Raw genomic sequence first — 26,041 nt, 5'->3', positions numbered from 1 at the left:
TTATAGCAATAACATGCAGGTTCAGGGCCAATATAACAATAGAGCAAGTCTATTGTCTTCTTATTTACAGCAATACCATGCAGGTTCAGGGCCAATATAACAATAGAGCAAGTCTATTTGTCATTAAGTTTATAGCAATACCATGCAGGTTCAGGGCCAATATAACAATAGAGCAACTTTATTTTCATTTAATTTATAGCAATACCATGCAGGTTCAGGGCCAATATAACAATAGAGCAACTTTATTTTCATTTAATTTATAGCAATACCATGCAGGTTCAGGGCCAATATAACAATAGAGCAAGTCTATTGTCATTAAGTTTATAGCAATACCATGCAGGTTCAGGGCCAATATAACAATAGAGCAAGTCTATTGTCTTTTAATTTATAGCAATAACATGCAGGTTCAGGGCCAATATAACAATAGAGCAAGTCTATTGTCTTCTTATTTACAGCAATACCATGCAGGTTCAGGGCCAATATAACAATAGAGCAACTCTATTTTCATTTAATTTATAGCAATACCATGCAGGTTCAGGGCCAATATAACAATAGAGCAAGTCTATTGTCTTCTTATTTATAGCAATACCATGCAGGTTCAGGGCCAATATAACAATAGAGCAAGTCTATTGTCTTCTTATTTATAGCAATACCATGCAAGTCCAGGGCCAATATAACAATAGAGCAAGTCTATTTGTCATTAAGTTTATAGCAATACCATGCAGGTTCAGGGCCAATATAACAATAGAGCAACTTTATTTTCATTTAATTTATAGCAATACCATGCAGGTTCAGGGCCAATATAACAATAGAGCAAGTCTATTGTCATTAAGTTTATAGCAATACCATGCAGGTTCAGGGCCAATATAACAATAGAGCAAGTCTATTGTCTTCTTATTTATAGCAATACCATGCAAGTTCAGGGCCAATATAACAATAGAGCAAGTCTATTGTCTTCCTATTTATAGCAATACCATGCAAGTTCAGGGCCAATATAACAATAGAGCAAGTATATTGTCATTAAGTTTATAGCAATACCATGCAGGTTCAGGGCCAATATAACAATAGAGCAAGTCCATTGTCTTTTAATTTATAGCAATACCATGCAGGTTCAGGGCCAATATAACAATAGAGCAAGTCTATTGTCATTAAGTTTATAGCAATACCATGCAGGTTCAGGGCCAATATAACAATATAGCAAGTCTATTTTCATTTAATTTATAGCAATACCATGCAGGTTCAGGGCCAATATAACAATAGAGCAACTCTATTTTCATTTAATTTATAGCAATACTATGCAGGTTCAGGGCCAATATAACAATAGAGCAAGTCTATTGTCTTCTTATTTACAGCAATACCATGCAGGTTCAGGGCCAATATAACAATAGAGCAAGTCTATTGTCATTTAATTTATAGCAATACCATGCAGGTTCAGAGCCAAAATAACAATAGACCAACTCTATTTTCATTTAATTTATAGCAATACCATGCAGGTTCAGGGCCAATATAACAATAGAGCAACTCTATTTTCATTTAATTTATAGCAATACCATGCAGGTTCAGGGCCAATATAACAATAGAGCAAGTCCATTGTCTTTTAATTTATAGCAATACCATGCAGGTTCAGGGCCAATATAACAATAGAGCAAGTCTATTGTCATTAAGTTTATAGCAATAACATGCAGGTTCAGGGCCAATATAACAATATAGCAAGTCTATTGTCTTTTAATTTATAGCAATACCATGCAGGTTCAGGGCCAATATAATACAATTGATAAAGTATTGGCTACTAGTGTATAGCAATATCATACTACAAGTAAATTATAGCAAATGAGTTAATGTAAAACACTTTATTATACAAAATATATCACAACTTATACAAATATTCATCTGAGATATTGTTCTTTATGACATACATACTATGACTTGCTGCATGTATTCAAATAGGCTATATAATTAAAACTACTTCACTACAAGGATAGGCAGCATTGCAGAATGTAGTATATTTCATAAACAAAGTGAAGTCACATGACATAAGCTTATTTGAATAATTATAACTACTTGCATACTATAATGGCTTGTCATATCAATAATCCAATACCATCATAGATCACAGGAAGTCTGAATACCAAAGTGTCACTTGACAGCATTTTATTTGCAAAACACCCAAAATGGTACACTATCCCATAATACTCTACTAGATTAAGGGTGGCACATCAGGGTCATCTACAAAGTCCTCACTGTTGGGTCTTTCTTCAACTTTTTTCTTTAGACTGCCTTCATAAGGTCCTATAGGTGTCTTGACTTTAGACACCATCAAATCAACTGTCTTAGCTTTGCTTGGATCCACTTCTAGAGTTTCATGAGTTACTCTGTAGAATGCAAAAAACAAATATCATAAGAATTTTGCCAATTCTAAAAAATACAACCACTTATATTCGACCAATCATTTTGCACATCTTCATAATTTATTGTCTTTTAAAATTTAACTGATCACCAAATTGTGCTGCTTTTTGTTCTCTGAAATTTCATCTCCCTCAGATTTTTCTTATTGGATCAATGGTTTGACTCTAATTTATTAATGAAAACAAAACCCAATGGTGCTTTGGACACTTTCTGTAAAGACCCCACCCACAAATGATGGCCTATTACCATACACATACACACAAATGATGGCCTATTACCATACACATACACACAAAAATAACTTACTTTTCCGAGCGTTCAATATTAACACTTTTTAAAAATTAAACCAAGTACTGAAAGAATTTTAACAACTTCCATGATGTTAGTAAAAGAAATGTATATTAATTATTTGTGCAATAAATCTGCAAGTCTTTTCCACAGTTCTAACTCAGTCATATTTGTAATCTGTTTATTTTTTGTCATGATACATTGCAATACTTTTTACCATCTGACAACACATTCTGCATCATGTACCCCATCATATTTTAATTACTGATTTATTCTAAAAATTTGACAAGTTCAAGATTTCAACATATTTTTGTACTCTACTCAGATCATTTGCTGTGAAGAAAAAAATTACTTTTTTTTTATTTTAGATTAAAACATTTCTTACTTTTTATTCTTTGATAGTTCTTTTGACACTGGTTCTTGTTTTGTGGATTGTTTGAATGCTGTTATCACTTGCTTCATCTGTAATCACAACACACATAAAGTTATTACACATTTCATGTAATGCTTGGTACACTAATATAAGCAAAGAATGCTGAGAAATATTTTAATTACAAATTTTAGATTGGCCTTTTTAAACAAAAAGCATGTTGTCAAATACAGCTTTGACCTCAGTCATCTGTAAATATTTTGAAACATCTATTAAATATGACAAACTGTGATTGGGATATTGCAATACCTTTACATCAGTTATCTCAGAATTTGTCTTTAGGTCACAGCTATCATTATAGCCATAGAGTACATTACATACATTTGTTTGAAGACCATGTAACTATATGTAACATTTGAAGACCACCTAACTAACATTTGAAGACCACCTAACTATATGTAACATTTGAAGACCACCTAATCATGTTACATTTGAAGACCACCTAGCCATATGTAACATTTGAAGACCACCTAACCATATGTAATATTTGAAGACCACCTAACCATATGTAACATTTGAAGACCACTTAACTATATGTAACATTTGAAGACCACCTAACCATATGTGACATTTGAAGACCACCTAACCATATGTAATACGGTATTTGAAGACCACCTAACTATATGTAACATTTGAAGACCACCTAACCATACAAATGTATGTGACATTTGAAGACCACCTAACCATATGTAATACGGTATTTGAAGACCACCTAACTATATGTAACATTTGAAGACCACCTAACTAACATTTGAAGACCACCTAACTATATGTAACATTTGAAGACCACCTAACCATATGTAATATTTGAAGACCACCTAACCATATGTAACATTTGAAGACCACCTAACCATATGTAATATTTGAAGACCACCTAACCAAATGTAACATTTGAAGACCACTTAACTATATGTAACATTTGAAGACCACCTAACCACATGTAACATTTGAAGCCCACCTAACCATATGTATGTAACATTTGAAGACCACCTAACCACATGTAACATTTGAAGCCCACCTAATCATATGTATGTAACATTTGAAGACCACCTAACCATATAAAAAATCTATTGAAAGATCATACATGTTTTACCTTGGGCATAGATACCAAGAGATGTCCTGTAGTTTTTGATCTTTTAGCACTACTGGAATCCGGCTTAACTTCTTCTGGTAAAACTAATTGTAACACCTGTTAAAATATAAAAATATATTGAAAAAAATACCATGGCAATCAACAATATGCATAAGTGAAAAAAGTTTTCTGATCAGTAAAATAACCAAATTGTTCTTTTCATAGATATCTGTATCAAGTCAATAAGTAACATAGACCCCACAACACTGAGGAGTTTCTGGTTTGGAATTCTAAAGCCTCCGTGTGGTTCTAGAACTACCTGCATGTCTGCATAATACAAGAGTGTGATGTTTGATTACATTGATGAACAGTGCACATGAGTTAGGGTGTATTTACGGTTCTAAACAACATAGCATAAATGGCAAGACTAAAGTGAGAAACTTTTTCACAGCTTGGCAAGACTTTATATTATTCTCACCAATATTGTAGACATTTTGATGAGACTCATCTCACCATCTGTTCAAACATTTCTCATTAACAATTCAGATTCAGATCAGATCATAGAACAATGACAATATATATGATATTGTAGACATTTTCTATCACCATCCATCATTGACAATTTGATGAGAATTCAGATACTCATCATAGAACAATGAGTATATAACAATTCTCACTGATATTGTAGACATTTTCTATCACCATCCATCATTGACAATTTGATGAGAAATCAGATACTCATCATAGAACAATGAGTATATAACAATTCTCACTGCTATTGTAGACATTTTCTATCACCATCCATCATTGACAATTTGATGAGAAATCAGATACTCATCATAGAACAATGAGTATATAACAATTCTCACTGATATTGTAGACATTTTCTATCACCATCCATCATTGACAATTTGATGAGAAATCAGATACTCATCATAGAACAATGAGTATATAACAATTCTCACTGATATTGTAGACATTTTCTATCACCATCCATCATTGACAATTTGATGAGAAATCAGATACTCATCATAGAACAATGAGTATATAACAATTCTCACTGATATTGTAGACATTTTCTATCACCATCCATCATTGACAATTTGATGAGAAATCAGATACTCATCATAGAACAATGAGTATATAACAATTCTCACTGATATTGTAGACATTTTCTATCACCATCCATCATTGACAATTTGATGAGAAATCAGATACTCATCATAGAACAATGAGTATATAACAATTCTCACTGATATTGTAGACATTTTCTATCACCATCCATCATTGACAATTTGATGAGAAATCAGATACTCATCATAGAACAATGAGTATATAACAATTCTCACTGATATTGTAGACATTTTCTATCACCATCCATCATTGACAATTTGATGAGAAATCAGATACTCATCATAGAACAATGAGTATATAACAATTCTCACTGATATTGTAGACATTTTCTATCACCATCCATCATTGACAATTTGATGAGAAATCAGATACTCATCATAGAACAATGAGTATATAACAATTCTCACTGCTATTGTAGACATTTTCTATCACCATCCATCATTGACAATTTGATGAGAATTCAGATACTCATCATAGAACAATGAGTATATAACAATTCTCACTGCTATTGTAGACATTTTCTATCACCATCCATCATTGACAATTTGATGAGAATTCAGATACTCATCATAGAACAATGAGTATATAACAATTCTCACTGCTATTGTAGACATTTTCTATCACCATCCATCATTGACAATTTGATGAGAAATCAGATACTCATCATAGAACAATGAGTATATAACAATTCTCACTGCTATTGTAGACATTTTCTATCACCATCCATCATTGACAATTTGATGAGAATTCAGATACTCATCATAGAACAATGAGTATATAACAATTCTCACTGCTATTGTAGACATTTTCTATCACCATCCATCATTGACAATTTGATGAGAATTCAGATACTCATCATAGAACAATGAGTATATAACAATTCTCACTGCTATTGTAGACATTTTCTATCACCATCCATCATTGACAATTTGATGAGAATTCAGATACTCATCATAGAACAATGAGTATATAACAATTCTCACTGCTATTGTAGACATTTTCTATCACCATCCATCATTGACAATTTGATGAGAATTCAGATACTCATCATAGAACAATGAGTATATAACAATTCTCACTGCTATTGTAGACATTTTCTATCACCATCCATCATTGACAATTTGATGAGAAATCAGATACTCATCATAGAACAATGAGTATATAACAATTGTCACCGATATCAGTAAGAATTATATCAAGTTTCATAGAAATGCAAGAAAATGTCTTTTCACCAATGGTAAACCATATAGATGGTATCAAAAACAATACTAAAAAATGTATGTTTTGTCCATATCTCTAACACTCGATAACATTGTTGAGTCTCACCTTTCCTTTGATTACTACTTTTACATAGCATGGTTGCACATCAACATCAAGCAATGATGTGTCCAGGTGTTTATAACATTCTACATCCAACAATAATGCATTACTCTTTTCATCATCGCTTAAACTGAAATTAATTCTGAAAAAACCCACAAAATAAATGTTTTCATAACAGCATAAAAACTTTGATGAATGAAGTGTTAACAACAAACTTTAACAAAATAAGTTGGTAGTTTTTGTTTTCATTACTAATAATAACATTTTCTATGAAGCCTTTGACATGTTAAGTAATATATGTATTATAATAAATACAACAGCTACAGGATTCATAAGATATCTGCCTTGCCAACAGTTATCACTCTACAGTTCCATCGTTTTAGTTGTAAGTCAGTCACTGACTCATACAGATGTGCACATGATGCTCTATTTGACAATTGAAAATAAACTATATTAAGAAATCAGTATTTCATGTGAAGCATTAAAATGTCTAAGTGTAAGACCAGACCCTTGAGATGTTTTGTGTATAATTTATATGACAACTATTTTACCAATGCTATTATTAATGGGTCCAAGTGAATATCCAACAACATACTTTCTCAAGCTTACTTGTGTTTAGCAAATAAACTTGTGTCATGGCTTGATTAGCATAACTCAAAAATATCGTAACTTTTAGATTTGATTTTAATCAAAATTGAAAGAATTTTCAACTAAGTTTTGCCGACAATACAACTTTAATACTTCTCTGTTTATGAGATTGATGGACTTCCATTGGACACAAAAAACTTACTTTGCTTCATTGACATTAAGAATTGTTCCATCATCTGTCTGTAATCGCACTTCTCTCTGTGGTACATGAGGACCAGATTTCCTAATGAAAAAAATCAAACATTTAGTTGTGGTGTTACCTCCCACAGTATGCCTCCTCATTTTCTCACATGAATTTAACATACAATGACAATAACAGGTAGCAGCATAGAAACACTGAAAGAAAAATCAGATCTGTAAATTGCAATATTATAAACCATAAATTGTTAAATTTTAGAAATAATGACCAAACATGCTGCCAAAATGTTCATTGTGAATTAAACATGTCACAGGATGTAAACACCAGTCTAACAATATGCATTTCATGGATGTCAGCACAAATAGAGTTATTAATAATGATTGAAAGGAGACTCATCCAGGCAGGGACAGAGAATACACAATCTAGTCTTCCTTTAAGGGACAGGATGGCCTGATCTCCCATTCACTCACTTTCCTTCTTCTTTTTTCTTTTCTTCTTCTACCATTTGTTCATGCATTTCTATTCTGGATTCCGGTGTAAATGGAATTTCTTCATCCCAATAACTGGAAAGTATGAAAAGAGAGGTAGTCAGCAATTTCATTTTCAAAAGTATAAACAGTTATGTGTACAGAAATATCTACCTGTATATGTAATCAGTAAACGTATTCACAAATATTTTCATTTTATTTCAAATATGTAATTAAGAGAATGAGTCATACTCCATTATGTATACAATCAAGAACATGCTATAAAAACAATAGACCCTGTAAGTATTCATTTCAGATAACGTCTTTCTGGAGAAGTACACAGTGTTAAAATGAGTATGTATTATAAACGGCATGAAGAATAAACCAGAGGTTGTTGCTTTCATTCACAGGTCTTTCTAGTCATGAGATTACTGTTTTGAATAAATAGAAATGACCTGCAATCCATGACCAACAGTATGTATTTTGGTAAATAATTGAACATGGAGGTCAGATTTGTTAACATCATGCTAACAATAAGACATGTTTTATTATAGTAACTGGGACTCCTTCAGGTTAACTAAATGACTGTTCATGTTTAATTAGGAATCCCCCAATTTTTAAAAGTGATAATATCATTACTGAAATTGTCAACTTGTAATTTCACAGCTACTATGAATTATAAAATTTCAACAAATTAATTATGTGCATATGTGTGACACGATGTATATATACAGTTTAAAAATGATTGGTCAAGTCATAAAGCTTGAACTTCAAGATGGATTGATTTTTTTATTTTAAAATCTTAGTTATCAAATATTTTCTTTACTGTTCATGGTCAATTTTTGTGTACAGTTGATGGTTAGTGTAATCTTATGTGCATATAAATATAAATTTTTATCTACTTGGCCATATTTCTAAGAAATTCTGTTCACTTCCAGATCAGTCTATAGACAGACTAAGTTTGGTATGTGCAATAGATATATAAGGGACTTACTCATCTTCTTTTTTTGCTGCTTCCTCATCTTCCTCGTTTTCCTCATCTGCTTTTTCAATATCTTTCCTCTTTTCAAGATCCTCTCTATAAAGGATAACCAACAATATCAACACTTAGTCTCAGGATGAGGAAATAGTAACAAATAAGCAATGCATGGCACAGTCCCCATTAGTTATCAAATTTAAGATATATAGTTATGTTTATAGTAATATAGTTGGAACATAAACATGTCAGAAATATGGATTCAAATGCTGATGCTTGATTATGATTTTTTAACATTAAAATCAGTCATCTTGTATCTGATTGTCAGCATTAATTAAATCAAAATGGCCACCGGTCGGCCATTTTGAATTGAATAGTCAAACCAATATATCTGTATACCTTTGACATGATGTATAATGAATATATAAAATTTGAACATAATCAGTCAAAGCATGTCAGAACCACATTATTTAAAACAAAATGGCCACCAGTCAGCCATTTGGAATCCGATCTGACAAACAAAATGACGTGCATCAAGGACTTATAATGTCCAATGTATGTACTAAGTTTGAACAAAATCTGTATACAGCCGATATGCGGTTCCGGAATGCCAGAACTGCTTGATTTTGATGATTGTTCAGCACAAAAATGGCCACCATTCGATCATCTTGAATCATTTTGTGATGTGCATATGTATAGTATTATGTATGATGTATGTGTGAAGTTTGAATGTAATCAGTTTAGGCATGTCTAAGATACAGGTCCGGATGCACACATGGACGCACTGCACACATGGAGGTCAATCCATAAGACCCCATTTTCGGACTGTGTCCAAACAGGAACTAACAAACAAACACACCAGTCATAAACTACATGTACATGTACATGCATATCACAGCAGCTTTCTAATAACAGTTTTTTGGGATTCTTCTAAGCTGGTTCATCAGTAAACATGCTGTGTTGTGATGATCATGGTGTTTAAATTTTCTACAATTGTAATAAATAAAGTCATACAAAATATTTTCCTCAAGTGTGATCACTCAAAAACCAATATATTGGTTTGATGTGAAAATCTGATATTTAATTTGACTGGATCGGCCATGCTATATGTCACTGGAATTAAGATACAACATTACAGTATTACATATCCATCTTGTGAATTACAATTCAGGCAATCAAAAGTCTACCTACTTATTTATATCAGTATACCATCTCCCATCAAACCCAGGGTTTTTATCTTTTTGTGATTTTGTTTTCTGCTTTTTCTTTTCTTTTTTGGCTTCAGCTTCTTGTTTTTCTTGTGCCTGGAAAAAAAAATAGTTGGAATTTACCAAGAAAAAAACATGATTACGAGAGATTTCATGTAATTTCATGTAAAGTTTTGCATTGTCTTAATTTTATTTGTAACTCAGTCATAGCATGAACCTTTCTCATCACCAGACAGCAGAACAATAATTTAGCAAATTTTATGTTCCAGGGATATTCACTAGGTTTTAAATTCACTGGTTTGAAAAAACAAAACAATTTTTAACTATTCATGGGGTTTAATTTTATGCATTTAACTATCCTCGGAGCGGAGCTACATCACAAGACGTTCCACGTTGTTAAGATGTGCACCACCGTACCATGTATTTCTATGGGCTCTGTGCGAGCTGGTGTGGAACACAGGTCGAAGAGGCAGTGAAAATTGCTAAATTTGAGAAAACACCACAAATCAATTTTGAAGAAATTCTGAACAACCAAATTTATATATGTTGGACTTGTAGGGTTGATCTTGTTACACTGCTCAGGGGAGTCTCACAACTATCCCAAAGTACCGTTTTCTGAAAGTTTTCGGCCTTTGTTTTCACTGTGACGGTTGCCAGGCTGTGAAAATGCCCAGATGCACACCCCCGAGAATAAACAAAATTAGAAAAACGAAAACCTGAATATTTAATCCCTATAGTCAGTATAAAGACAAAATAACAATTACTTAAATGTTAATATAATTGAGATGAATACTTACCCTTTTCTTTGCATATTCTTTTTGTTGTTGTAATATGAATGGTTTGACTGTATCTAATTGTTGTATTGCTGTGATCCTCTCAGATTTGCTGATTTGTTTACCATCAAGATACTATAATGGAAACACAGGTGACACAGTGACAGTTTAAGTTTTATTGTCACAGAAAGTTAGTTGAAAAGCTGGCGTACAAGTGATAAATACAGCTTGAAACTAAAGCAAGAAAAGTTGAGAAACAGGTTTTTTATTTTCCTGCAAATCAAATACCAAACTTCCTCAACCAACCAGAAGGCTACCGAAATTTGAATGTATTTGTCAAGTTTTTGTGGAACAATCCCTTGCATACGAACACCTCAATACAAAAAGAACATATATACCATATTTGGTAAGCAGTAAACCGTACATGGTTAGCAATATACCATATTTGGTTAGCAGTATACCATATTTGGTTAGCAGTATACCACATTTGGTTAGCAGTATACCACATTTGGTTAGCAGTATACCATATTTGGTTAGCAGTATAGCATATTTGGTTAGCAGTATACCATATTTGTTTAGCAGTATACCATATTTGGTTAGCAGTATACCATATCTGGTTTGCAGTATACCATATTAGGTCAGCCTTACCATCAGTTGGGGTAGTGTAGCAATCACATACTGTCTGTAGCCTTCATAATTAACACATGGATTACCTGTCAAAAACCTAGAAATAAATACAAAGCTCACTTTAACATGACATGACAGTCCTAGCAGTGTGAGTTTATACAGGAAAACATGTGTACACATGTACTTTGATAAGAAAAAGTGATACATGGACCACAAATCACATTAAACAAATTTCATACATAAAACAAAAACATCAAGTAAAATACATATTTAGTTTTTACTATTTGAAATTAGTAAATGGTACACAAAAAATAGAAAGTAGATACCCTGCCTTAATTATTTGTTTCCTTTAAAAGTCCTGCAATCTGAATATATCTACCATACATCACAGTCCCTCTATACTGTGCATACATGTAAAACTAGATTGGAGACACATACATGTACCACCCCCAACTCCACCCCCGGGTAAAAATAAATCAGTGAAAACTTACAATTCTTGAAGATTATAACTATTTTTAAGACATTCAATACTGGTTAATTCTCCTACAAAATTCACTGTCAAATCAATTTTCTTCAATGATTCACAACCTGTGTATGAAAATAAGATGGAATCAAGAACTCATAGGACAGAATTACAAACAGACCATTGTTTAAAAAACAAAAGGACACTGCACTGTCCATTACTGCATGACAAAGACTGGGATAAGGCTCATCAATTATTCAAGACAACATTTTCATTCCACCCTCGTTATCAGATAATAATGGGAAAATAATGGGAAGTGCAGTCTTGGAATTCATCTGTAACATCTGTAATTGTTATTGTCTACCATAAAAATTTTCTTGGTTTGAAAATAGAGTTCAAATTCAATTGAAATTTGAAATACATGTACGAGTAAAGATCAGTGATCACAAAAACGTTGGTGCCACACATGGTGAATCATTTTGTGTCAACATTTTAGTTCACAACATAATCACTTACGATGTTTCATAGACAATTAAAAATAATTAAGATTACCAATCAATATGATGTGAGCTAGAAAAAACTTGTAAATTTATTGTGTGAAAGGTAATACATATTATTTGTTATTATCATGAAAGCCGTTACAGTACTCTTACAGTACTCATATAGCAGATTTCAGCAATTGTACAGATCGATCAAGTATTCTAAAAAATTAATTCATGTTAACACATGTTTATTTTATTTCATTAAAACCAAAGAAATAGAATTGACCATAACTGAAAAATAATAATAAGCAATGGTGTTAAAACCTTGGAAAAGAACACTGTAAGTTGTTGTGTGTGTGTGTCATGATCACTATGTACATGTACCATCAGTTCAATAGTTTTTGTTTTTAAATTTAAAAACTAAATTAGTCAAACCATTTATTCAAGAAGAAAAATCTGAGGTGGAGAACATTTTAGAGAATAAAAGCAGAACAATTTAGTGATCAGTTAAATTTTCAATTTTAGAAAATAAAAACAGCACAATTCAGTTATCGGTTAAATTTTCAATTTTAGAAAATAAAAACAGCACAATTCAGTTATCGGTTAAATTTTCAATTTTAGAAAATAAAAACAGCACAATTCAGTTATCGGTTAAATTTTCAATTTTAGAGAATAAAAACAGCACAATTCAGTTATCAGTTAAATTTTCAATTTTAGAAAATAAAAACAGCACAATTCAGTTATCGGTTAAATTTTCAATTTTAGAAAATAAAAACAGCACAATTCAGTTATCAGTTAAATTTTCAATTTTAGAAAATAAAAACAGCACAATTCAGTTATCGGTTAAATTTTCAATTTTAGAAAATAAAAACAGCACAATTCAGTTATCGGTTAAATTTTCAATTTTAGAAAATAAAAACAGCACAATTCAGTTATCGGTTAAATTTTCAATTTTAGAAAATAAAAACAGCACAATTCAGTTATCGGTTAAATTTTCAATTTTAGAAAATAAAAACAGCACAATTCAGTTATCGGTTAAATTTTCAATTTTAGAGAATAAAAACAGCACAATTCAGTTATCAGTTAAATTTTCAATTTTAGAAAATAAAAACAGCACAATTCAGTTATCGGTTAAATTTTCAATTTTAGAAAATAAAAACAGCACAATTCAGTTATCAGTTAAATTTTCAATTTTAGAAAATAAAAACAGCACAATTCAGTTATCGGTTAAATTTTCAATTTTAGAAAATAAAAACAGCACAATTCAGTTATCGGTTAAATTTTCAATTTTAGAAAATAAAAACAGCACAATTCAGTTATCGGTTAAATTTTCAATTTTAGAGAATAAAAACAGCACAATTCAGTTATCAGTTAAATTTTCAATTTTAGAAAATAAAAACAGCACAATTCTGTTATCAGTTAAATTTTCAATTTTCAGAAGCCAATAAAATCTACAAATTAATTAGGTGGTTGAATTTCTAGAGAAAGAAACAAGTTTTTATGGTAATTATGTTTTGCATAGACAGTCACAATACAAATTATTCTTACTGCCACACCCAGACTTCAAATGAGATGAGTCTTTTATATTTACATGTATTGGTATAATATGACATATTTTATCATATTAATATTATTACATGCATACACAAATTCAGAGATATCTGACTGTAAACATTCAAATATTAATCTTACCTTCTAAGTTTTCAACTTTCTCAACATTGTTCAGAGCTAAATTTATATATTCCAGTTTTTTTAATCTGTTGACATTTTCTGCAAAATACGAAAAAAATCATTTTAAATTTTTGCATTAGAACAAAGCATCTCTAAAAGATTCAGAAAGATATAAAAATAATAAAGTTTGAGATGGAAATATGCGAAGTTTAAAAAAATATTTCCTTATAAAATTTAACCCATTCTTGGAATTCAAAAATGAATCATTACAAAATATATATGTATATACCTATAAACTTACCAATTTTTGGAATTAAATTACTTTGAAGATACAATATTTTCAAGTCACGACACAATTTGTCGATATGTTCAATTCTAATAAGAAAAAAAAAACAGGTCAATGACTTAGTTTCCATTCAGTTATTACTGACTATATTATAAATAATTGATTATGTAAATAATAATTAATTACTGAAGAGTATTCAAGAAATGATTGGAGGAGACATTATGTATTGACAATGTATAATATAAAACTAGCACGGATTCACTGGCACATTATTTAACATAAAAACTTACTTTTCAATATTTTGTTGATGTAATGATATTTCTTCTAATGTTGATATTTGTAACTCATTATGTTCAGCTCTCTTTCTCAGCAAATCTTCCGTAACTATTGACAAATTTTAAAACAAGTGTTAGTTAATAACTGTTTTTCCAGGCACCTGGCAGGTTTTTTTGTTAAACAAACACATTACATTACATAAGTTACTGTTTACCGGTACTTCTCCAGTTCTCCAATTCACTGAACAGAATTTTGTGAAGCTCACTGAAGTTGTATTGTCCCATATTTGTTATTAATTTACATTATTGGGACATCAAATATGAAAATAATATTATCATAATATAATGCAAGTCAAATTTTATGTCTGTCAGTTAAGTTGTATTGTCAGCAAAACTTTTAAAGCATTTTCACTTTTAAATAATTGGCCACAAATCAAATCAAAAAGTTACAGCATGTATTGTGTTATTTATTAAATAAGTTATTATTTGTCTTCACTACAATAAATAATATTTTTTTTTCTATTTTACAAATTATGGCTACTAATTCTAATTTTTGACTTGATGACACCCCAAGACACTGAAAACTCCAGTGAAGATACAATGTCCTGTGGTAATGTCTTTTGCTTTTTTGCTTTTTGTTCCAAATAAAATATTTTATTATTATTATTAATTAATAATTAATTTTCCTTGAAAAGAATTTTTGGGTGTTTTGTATGGAATGTATTTTCTATGATTTTGAATGAGTTGAATGTAAAATATAGGTAAAAAGGTATATTCGTTGGATTTTATTTCACTGAATCATTCCTTCAGCGAAAATAGCAAAAATTAAACCCAAGCGAAGTATGTTACAGTAGATGACTGTTTATTACAATACACATACATGCTGACAATACAACTTTAAGCTTGTTTGATTTCCATCAAGAAATAAAGTAGTAAATATGGTAGCCCAGAATCCAGCCATTCTGAGTACACCCAAAAATTGGCTGGTGAATCACTATGTATAACTATATAGCCTGCTGTCTTCATGGTTTAAGCAAACATTCCATGAAAACACACATGCAGTGACTGTCCCACCCACAACACTTTACCATCTATTATTTGTGGAAATTCCAATGTTTCCTGATCATAGACAGTATCTAGTCTATATTTCAGGACGGAAAATTGTCCGTTGCCATGGATACCATTTAGTTAAATGATCGACAGAGGAAGCATAATATACAATCTTATATTGATTTCAACCAATGTCGGCAGTTTCAGTTTTGAAGCCTGCTTTTGAAATCTGTCCTCCTTAACCATGGAAGGTACTGACCGTCCATCCCTTAACTGACTGCAATATTCAACCACTACACTAAAACGGGACTGTTACTGTGCGAGGGAGGTAAGCGTCAAAAGCCTTGTTCATAATTTTGTAACGTAATAATGATCAATCTACACAGAAATAAAGTACAACACATACAATAATGAACATTAACCTACTTCTAACCATTGCGGGTTCCTTAATGTACCCAGGATTGGGCTGAATCGAATAATAAAAACAGCGTGGTTTTCAGTCGATCAGCTGGCAATCTGGTATGTTGTGGTAAACGAGGACCCCCAGCTGCTTGTTTCTTTGTAAAAAAATAAATAAATAAATAACCGATTAGTCATCTTCCATATAACTTAAAAAAAACAGAACTGCACATATATATATTGTTTCTGGTTTTTTATATAATTTAGTTTATCATAAAGTAATAAATATGAATATACTTTATTTCTTTAATGTATTCATGGACACTTTTTTCGCACTGCTAAGGAGCACATTGACAAAATGGCCGCAGTGTTGTTTATTGTGACTGTTCCGGTCGATAAAACTGCGACTACTAATAAGGACACTGTTGAGAAATCTGGTGAAAACGATAACTTAAGGGACTTCTTGGAAAACAAACCTTTGACTGAGGTAGACATTAGGTTATTTTAAAAAGTGCACTTCTCACTGTTCACTGTTACCGCACATTGACAATGTCAACGAATGAGAAGTTGTGACATCTGTCATCTAACATGGAGGTTAAAAATTTCTGATCTGCTTGAAGGCATACAGTACTTAGCAATGAATTCTACTAATACTACTCCATCCAGCTCTATAGGACTCCATGTGACTGGTAGAACGACGTTGTCGATGTCTTTTTACTGCCGTGTCCAACGATAATTTTTCAGATGATCTCAACACATTGAGGGCGCACTTCAGATATCAACCACTTCTTTTTCTACCCCCCACAAATAAATCTGCTTGACTTTGATGACTCTTCTATTTTTGGACACAAATTAAAAAAAAATACCTGGTTTGGTTTAACGCACTTAATGTCTTTCAGCCTATTCGCTTAAGTTATTGTCATGCAATTTTACCATCCTAAGTTCAACTGTTGTGATATGTGTAACAATTGTCAACCTAAACCAAGTAAGAATGCTTCCATGACTTTTATCTTTGGTGTTTTTAAAAAGGTTATTCAATTACAATTGGATCTGTTCAGTTGTCCTTTCAAGTTTTTGTCGCATAATTTTGTATGTATTTTTTTCTGTTTCCTGTTGAGCTATCAATCTGGTATTTCTTTATTCTGCCAAATAGATGATAGGGTACCTCTTCGTCAAGCCTGAAATTACGCGAAATTACATGACGATGTAAGGTTATTTGTAGAAGACGATTGAGGGCATGATTTCGACCCCGATGGGTATACTCGGTCTGAGCCATGTCGGGCCCAACCCTATCAGAGTTTAACCGCAATGGTTTATTGGAGCTGAATGCATATACACAGCCATTTTTAGGGCTCCGATAAATTTAAATGCTTTCATGTAAACTTAGCAATTGAGGGACTGAGATACATTGTATAACATTGTATACATCATGTAATAATAATAATAATATTTATTAGATGCATAAAATCCTTAGGAAAAGATAAAAAGGGTCTTACAGAAAGAAATTTAGAAACTATAATCTAACAAACAAAAAAAGCCTATTCTAAAAATATAAAACAAATCAAAAACAAATATGAATAAACAATAAAGACAATTTGCAACCATTGGTGTATGACAAGCCAAGTGTTGCAATATTATTAAAAATGTTTTTTAAAATCCATATTTTATTCCCTAAGCGCGATTTACAATTGTAAAATTCATTCCATAAAACGTAATTTATGTTTGTAAATTCTACTTTACATTTTATAAAATTGTTATTTTATTTTCTAAAATGAACACGCACGCATTTATATGTTCAAAAAAAAGCTCGTTATTTTGTGTCATTCATTTTACTTTTGATAATTGTGCTTGGCATAAATATGTTTCACTTCTAAACCAAAAATATTTCATTCGTGAAATGTACTCTACATGCATGATTCTGTTTTTTTTTTTTTTTCGTTTTCTATTTTGGTTCATAAACCATAACAAACTTAGGGGGCCTACAATATATTGTATGTCTTTGTGGTGGCGACGAAGTTCCGCATTTGTTGGTCAAACATGGCTGACTTTATAAACCCACAGTGCAGAAGCGAAGAACTTCAAAGTTTAGCAAGATTTTTTTTCCAGTATAGATCATTTATTGGACATGAAATTGAAGATGAAATTTCATACACATTATATGTAGTCGCTTGCAGCGTTTTTTAAGAACGTTAAGGTTTGTTGCAAGTGTTATTGAGAATGAGAATCACAAGGAGTACATGCACATCCGGCCTTGAAATGTTGTCTGTTATTTGGAATGAACGTACACTATTGGCAGAATCGAATATATGTTTTAACACCGATGCTTTTGGACAATAGTCGACTGTGCATCAGAACTTAACACCCAGGGCGACCAAGGTTCCATATTGATATGGAACAAGTAAAGTTTCTTTTGCAATTAAGATTTACTTATACTACTATTAGCATTCATTATAATGGTACACAGGACAGCAATATGGAGAAGGATTTGTGAGACTGGCAGTAATGTATCACATCACATTACAGTAACTTCAGTGATGATGTCCTTGATGGTATTATTCGTCAGATATACAGTGATCATGCACATTCTGGGGCAGTCATGATGATGGATCATTTGCAGGCAAGGGATACAATAGTTCAAGTCCACTTGAATCAGGAAATTGAGACCTCAAGGTTAATTTCTTAAGTCTCTCTTTGTGAAGTGGGAGGCAAATTACCTCACTTTCATCACCTATATGCACTCTAACGTGAGAGGGATACGACACAGGACCAGATGCCATTTCTGAAATGGCGCTAAAAATGATGTGTTGCTTGTGTTCATACCAGTCAACGCCACTACTGGCGCAGTACAAAATAGAAAATTGTCAAACGAAAAAAAAAAAGAATCGTGCATGTAAAATTTATTTCACGAATGAAACATTTTTGGTTCAGAAATGAAACATATATTTATCCCAAGCACAATTCGGTGTATCAGAAGTAAAATGAATGACAAAAAATAACAAGCTTTTTTAACATATAAATGCATGTACCGAATGAAATATAAATTGTACAAAACAAAATGGCGTCTGAATAATTAAATAGGAGTTCTTCGAACAGAAATACGTTTGATGAAATCGAATACGAATTTTAGAAATCGAAATAATATTTTATGAAATGTAAACTAGAATTTACAAACATAAATTGCGTTTTATGGAATGAAATATGGATTTTACAAATGTAAATCTTGTTTTATGAAATGAAATAAGGAATTTACAAACATACATGTAAATCGCGTTTTATGGAATAAAATATGGTTTTTAAAAAAACAATTTTTTTTTAATAATATTGCACCACTTGGCTTGCCCTAATGGTGAATACAGAAGTCGAATGAACACAAATTGTAACCTAATACACTGATAGCTGTTTTGTTTCATAGCTGTTTTTTTAAGAAGACAGCCAAGGCTGGTGCTAGAGTATGGTTTCCCATAATCAATATGAATTTATTCTGTTTTCTTTATCAAAATGATGTGACCACAAGCCTGCTTTGTTATTAACATAAAATTAGCATAGGGTATGATATAATTATTACCAGAAACCACATTGCTTAATTTTTTTCGCAGCGGAATATGCTTTTGATTTTTGTTATAACAAGATGGACGGTACTTTATTTTAACGAAATGTTGTTGAGGAACTATGAGCCAACAAATTCACTACGTTCAATTACCCACCATAGACTCCGGTCAGTCAAAATGACTATTTTGAACTGTAGGCATTAATCAGCGAATCTGCCGGTGATGGAGAGATAGAATCTAGGTCAGGGGAAGCCCCATGACCCCAAGATTCTTTTACCCTTACGTCACGAACCCATGCGACCGAGGCCATATGGCAGCGCCATAGACGGCTGTACAATCATTCTTCTTTCATCTCCGCCTCGTCGGGAATGATTCTGAGCGGCTCTGCCTGGCTCTTCTGATTTTTCCTGTCCGGGTTTCTAGCGTGGGTCATTGCCGCGACATCCGACATTCTAGATGGTAGGATAAGTTTTTCTTGTCTTTTTACCCTTGTGTCGTTTTCCCTTTTGTTTGTTATGCTTTTCCACAACAAAGAAATTAAAACGCGACGCCAATACGTAACCACTTGTTGGTTTGGTGGCGGCACCCTTTACTACTGTAAACACTGTGTTTTTTCACTGAAGTTCTGAGGCCTGTGATTTTTCTTTCAGAGCCATCAAAATCGCTGAGACTGACCGCGTCACTCGTTTCTTCACAGCAAGGTCGCGTGTCCAGTAAACAAATCTGTTAAAGTGAGTGCATGTTTGGCATGAGTGGAAAGTCCCCACGCTCGGCTACCAGTGCTTCGTGTACCGGGATGTCGATTAGGAGGCCCGATGGTGGAGGTACCAACATTTTTTCTCAGTCTCCCCCTGCTGATCGGAGGGCATCCTCACAGCAAGGCTGTGCCCCTGGAGGCTTTCCTCCTATGGGGCCCGTTGCAGGTCCTTTTGTGGACACTTCCTCGCACAGTGCCAGGTTTGCCTCCGAGTTGAGGGCTTTGGTTGAAGGACTGTCAGAGCAATTGTGTCTCTGGCAGGCCGGATAGATCAGACGCAGTCGGAGTGAGCTGTCGCCACTGCGGCCCCTCGGTGGGCAAGCAGGAAGAAACACGAAAGCATGTTTGCATTCAAACACGTCTCTTCCGGGGAACCGGGTTTGGGTGAGGCCGAGGCTCAGGCTAATTGCATCAGGCCTCCTCTGGAGCCTCGGGCACTGAATGCCAATGGGGTGCTGGCAGCCAAGACTCCGATTTTGGGGCAGGGCTTTCAGGGCAGGGCACACATTGACCCCCCCTACTTTCAGCCAGCCAGGGTTCGTCATGCGGTAATGGTACAACGGTAACAAATTTATCCTTGTGTCCGGTCTCCGCTGAGGGTTTCGGCCTCCCTTCTTACCGACCCACGGGCGTCCCCAGAGGGAACCGACCATGTCATGAGACGCACAGTCGAACATGCTCCCTCTCACAGAAAGGAGACACAGTTCGCTCGTGTCGGATACAGCCGGTACTCCGGGCGGTCCCACAGAATCTTCCATTCGTAATGATTCGGAGTATCATCGATCCCAGTGATACGATGTAAATACCCCCACCCTTAATCCTAAGGCGACCACCTAAGGTTGCTTCAACACTTATGGGATCACAGGCGTCGGGATCCAAAGCCACCCTGCCGGCACGTCTCTCCCTGTCCGTCTGAGTGCGGAGTGGGGCGCAGGACACGCAAACGGTGTTGATGGGCGGACGTTGGTCAGCTGCAAAGGACGTAACGCCTAAGGCAACACTTCCCGCTGGACCAAACACTACCCGGTCGGTGTAGTTTCGGGATCAGACCCCATAGCGTGGGATGAGACCAAAACACCCCCAACTGGATCCCAAGGCTCGTTCCCCAGACCCAGGTACCACGAATTTCCGTTTGGCAAACCGGGCAAAGGGGGACAGCCGCGTTCCATGGGCGCTCTTGCCAGCTCTGAGGGCTGAGAGTTGCTCTGGAGACCTCGGAGGCAGAACGCACCAGCCTTCTAGACCAGGCGACACATTTACTGGTGGGTCACCGCACATCTACGTGCGACATCCCTTAGTGTCACCAGGCTCTCTTGGCCGGGGCCACTACTGTGCTACGAAATGCGGCCTTAGACGCACGTGTTTTCACAGAAAACACAACGCCCTAGGGCGTCCGCTAGCCAGAGTCAGCCAGGAGGCAAGCGCTTATACCCTTGGTATGGGAGGGAAGAGTAGTGGTGCACACCAAAGGAGGAAAGAGCCAGGTGGTGGCTCCTCACCTTCTCTTGGCGGACGTCTACCCCAGCAGCGGGGGAAGCGTGTTTGACGCTCACCTCTGCAACAGGGGGGACAGGCATGTGTTCGGCGAGTGGCCAGGTCACAACTTAGTGACTACTTCAGGCCTTGGGGGAACTCACCTCATGGGAGAAGAGAGCCCCCCCCCTCGCAACTGCTGAACCCATGGCCACATATCCCTGTATCCCATACAATGTGGAGCTAACCGCACACCACCTTCCAGGGGTGAGGAACAGTCTGGCAGCCGCCCTTTCAGGTCGGCTCAGTCTCCAGAACACGGGGTGGCTGATACAAATTTACTATATATTAAGTGGGTTCATAAAAATGAGATTTAGTCATTGAAGACTATTGAGACCGCTGCTAAACTGCCACTATATGCATATTATATTACCGCCATATAAAAACAAATTTACAGTGAACCAAAAGATTTACATATTGTAAGAAACTTGGTGGTATGCCATTGGGTAGTGCATTTAATTTGTTTGATGCAATTGTGATAGGTATTTTTGATGTATCGAAACCTTTCACTTAGGTAACCGGGATTCGATTGTTCTCCACGTTAGACTCACAAAAAACACACGCACAAGCTTGATTCGTGTCGCGCTCGATTCTCTACTGCCTCTCCTTTCTTTCTGAGACAGCTTCAAATCACCTTTATTACTTGCCAACCATTAGCCAATTACAATACAGTATAAGAGACTTTGAGGCGTTGCCTCCAAACAAACAGCCAATCACACGAAAGTTTTACACATCATAATACAATTGATTAATCGTCACTATATTAGGAAAACCACGATCATATCGTCAACGTCAGTTTATATTTATGGTCCAAAATTAGACCGGTTTGCAGCACCCATGGAACGCCAAGCTCCCGACGTACGTAACACTCCTGCCGACTCCAGGAGCCTGGGTTGCTTTGCTAACCCCGTGGACCCACTTAGTTGCGTACGCCTTTCCTCCCTTCCCGCTAGTTTACTGGACACTGGAGAAAACTTTGACAGGTGCACACCTGCATATCATTATTGGTAGCACCCAATTGGCCAAACAAGGCCTAGTTTCCACTTCTGTTGGATATGCTAGTCGAAACACCAATAGTGCTTCTGGACTTACCGGACCTGCCGTCCCTACCAGACTGCGCACTACCAACAAGCCCAGTGGGTATCACTTACACGCACAGAGGCTCTCATTAGATCCGCGCATACGCAAGGGCGAACAGGGATTCCACCAATGCATTGGTGTAGCGAAAGGGAGATTGATCCATACCATCCCTCTATTGGCAAAGTAGCAGCATTCTTCGTCCACCTGTTTGACGAAGTGGGTTTGCCCCATGCAGCGATCGTTGGCTACAGGTCGGCCTTGTCCCCACCATTGAGAACGTACGGGAACAAGACTAGCCGATTGTCCTATTATTAGGAGACTATTTACTGCTTTCCAGATGCGAAGACCCATACAAGGGAACCGCCAAACTTGGACTTGTTGGCTGTGTTGTCCGCTCTAAGCGGACCACCCTTTGAGCCTCTCTGATCAGTACCACTCACATTTTTCGACGTGGAAAATAGCCTTCCTACTGGCCCTCGCCTCAGGTAGGCGTCAACCAGAGCGGGTGGCATTGTCCTTCTCGGATGATGTACCACTGTTATGGACAATCAAGTTGTGCGAAAGACACAAATCAGGTTTCTCGCCTAGAACCAAATCCCAGGACACAATCATCACCCGATCGTCATCCCCTGGCTGTCAAATTTTGTCTGCCCGGAGGGTCATGAGGAATTGCTTCTCTGCCCGGTTCGAGTACGGAGTTGCTACCCGGCCATACTAAGGGTTCAGAACGAGGTGCCATGCACATGTCTTTGTGTTACGGCCCAGGCAGGCAGTATAGCCCCCAGAACTGTTTTGGTCTTTACTTCAAAAGCTTACTTCCCCCAGAATTGGGTTGGGGTCTAGCTTTCTCGGGCACACCAAACCCTGTCACCATAGCAGCATCTTGGCTTCTTGCTCCGGGGACAGCACAGGCAAGGTAGGACACCACCCTTTTTTGGGCCTTAACTAGAGTGTTGAGTGATTATTGTATTTCATCCCGGACTGGGAAAAGACTTTCATCATTTTTCTGTTTGCTCGGAAAACCCGCCACCTATCGGCGTCTGACTCTGCCTACAGTTCAAAAAAGTCATTTTGACTGACCAGAGTCTATGGTGGGTAATTGAACGAAGTGAATTTAGGCAGAGAGTTCTCTGAACCCGCCTATTCACATAGTTCATACCCACCATAGACTCCGGGTCCCCCCCTCAACCACCCCACTCTTTCCGTAGCGTTGGTGTAAGTCCTTGAGGCGGAGAGAAAGGAACCAGAGTGATTGTACAGCCGTCTATGGCGCTGCCAGGTGGCCTCGGTCCTGTGGGATCGTGACGTAAGGGTAAAAGAATTTTGGGATCATGGGGCTTCTCCTGACCTAGATTCTATCTCTCCGTCACCGGCAGAATCGCTGATTAATGCCTACAGTTCAAAATAGTCATTTTGACTGACCGGAGTCTATGATGGGTATGAACTATGTGAATAGGCGGGTTCAGAGAACCCTCTGCCTAATTCATTTTTTGGTTGGGGGTGGGGGGTGGGGGTTGGGTTAGCACTAAATTGGAGCTGATTGGTTTTCACAAATTGGATTACAGCACACTCTTCATAGGCAGAGTAATGCAAACAGATTTTATGAATGTCCTGTAAGTAAACACTTGTTGTCTCAAAGGCCCAGGTATACTATAAATACGCTCCTAAACAATAGGGATTATTTCCTTGCTTGTCACACTGTAGTAAACAGCTCCAGTCAAGCTCCAGTAAAGACATGTTTTCTCAAACTTACAGATCGATTATGTTATGCCAAAGTGGATGCATGTGACTATGATTACCACAGCAGTGACTGTGTGTAGTATTTATGACAATAAATAGTGTACGAGCTGAGATTCTGGTGAATAAAAGTCAAAAACACGAACCGGGGAAAGGGACGTGCCACTAATCTCAAATAATTAACTACTGTCAATCAAAGTCACGTGGCGTTGGACCGCTGAAACAGGATGCGTCATAGGCTATGCAAGTGATTTACAACACTCATTAGCATAGCCACACCTCCAATTCACACTTGCCCGGGGCAAGTGAATTGGGCCTTTAATGGTCTGTAGCATGCTTAGATTGTACTCTTGGAGCTGTTTAGCATAACAAAAGGATAATTAAGTCTTGGATATGCCATCTTGCTCAAGTTGGCATCCACTTTCTAGGAGCTAGTTCACCAATTGTCCACGTTGACCAGATATTTGTATATGTATAAAATAATTTGTTAAAATGATATACATTTGGTAATTAATTATCTGTTTATCTACAGCCAAATATAAGGAAACATTTTATTGGAAATGTCATTTTTCATCACCTTTTTTAATGCAACGATGAACAAATTATGCCATCAATTCATCGTAAAATGGGCTAAAAAAATCACATCTTGTAGACTTTCCTGTAAGTCGTTGGTTTTTGAGTTCTGGCCAAAAGGTCATGAATACATTCATAAAATTTAGTCCATAAAGTTAAACAGACTGTATCTCAAGAACTATGAAACACATACAAATAATGAAACCCAGCTTCAAAGATCATTATTTTATAAATCACCAGTGAAAAAAACTGGTGAACGAACGAACGAACAATTATAAATGGCCAATCTTGTGTAAAAACTTTATTTTTAGGAGGTTCACAGTAGTGTTTATTTTTGCTTGTACTTTACTCTATGGTGTTTCCCTTCAAGCAGGTATGTTTAAACTTGAATACAAATAAAGACTAGTAGTGTTAGCTGTCATTGCAAGAAATATTTACCCCCGTATGTTTGTTGTTGGCGAGAAATTAGTGTCTCTTTTTGCAAACGAACCTATTGTCTATTGTTTTCCCCACTGCACATTTGACAGCTGACCTCAGGTGACACGTGTCAGGTGACCTTTCCTTGGCACTCTGTAAATGTATTTCCAGTGAAAAGTGTAAACAGTGTTATTTATATAATTTTCATGTTTCAATATGCAATTTACTCTGAAATTAAAAGAAGTTTAAAACATGTGACCTCATTTTTGTGTGCATTGTTCA

At 35.4% G+C, this 26,041-nt stretch overlaps 2 protein-coding genes across 2 annotated transcripts in view; one reads left to right on the top strand and one right to left on the bottom strand.

Moving 5' to 3' along the window:
* Window positions 1-1,835: 1,835 nt before the first annotated feature.
* LOC102809903 (dynein axonemal assembly factor 11-like) lies at window positions 1,836-16,271 on the bottom strand. The gene is made up of 15 exons (XM_085493357.1): window positions 16,142-16,271; window positions 14,681-14,774; window positions 14,406-14,479; window positions 14,126-14,203; window positions 11,980-12,076; window positions 11,510-11,585; window positions 10,886-10,996; window positions 10,072-10,184; window positions 8,899-8,982; window positions 7,908-8,000; window positions 7,441-7,521; window positions 6,657-6,792; window positions 4,218-4,313; window positions 3,080-3,156; window positions 1,836-2,372 (listed from the first exon to the last, which is right to left on the bottom strand). The coding sequence occupies exons 1-15, from the start codon at window positions 16,149-16,151 to the stop codon at window positions 2,198-2,200; spliced, it is 1,395 nt and encodes a 464-aa protein (XP_085349483.1). The 5' UTR covers window positions 16,152-16,271; the 3' UTR covers window positions 1,836-2,197.
* A 201-nt stretch (window positions 16,272-16,472) lies between these two features.
* The window catches only part of LOC144360731 (uncharacterized), a 28,971-nt gene continuing 19,402 nt past the window's right edge, over window positions 16,473-26,041 (top strand). Inside the window, exon 1 of the mRNA XM_078013299.2 lies at window positions 16,473-16,601. Within this exon, the coding sequence (XP_077869425.2) occupies window positions 16,473-16,601 (129 nt within the window). The remainder of the gene's footprint in view (window positions 16,602-26,041) is intronic.

This window comes from Saccoglossus kowalevskii, chromosome 18, assembly GCF_978046115.1.
Source record: "Saccoglossus kowalevskii chromosome 18, keSacKowa6.1, whole genome shotgun sequence".
Taxonomy (NCBI): Eukaryota; Metazoa; Hemichordata; class Enteropneusta; family Harrimaniidae; genus Saccoglossus; species Saccoglossus kowalevskii.
This window is presented reverse-complemented; position numbering and strand designations above follow the sequence as displayed.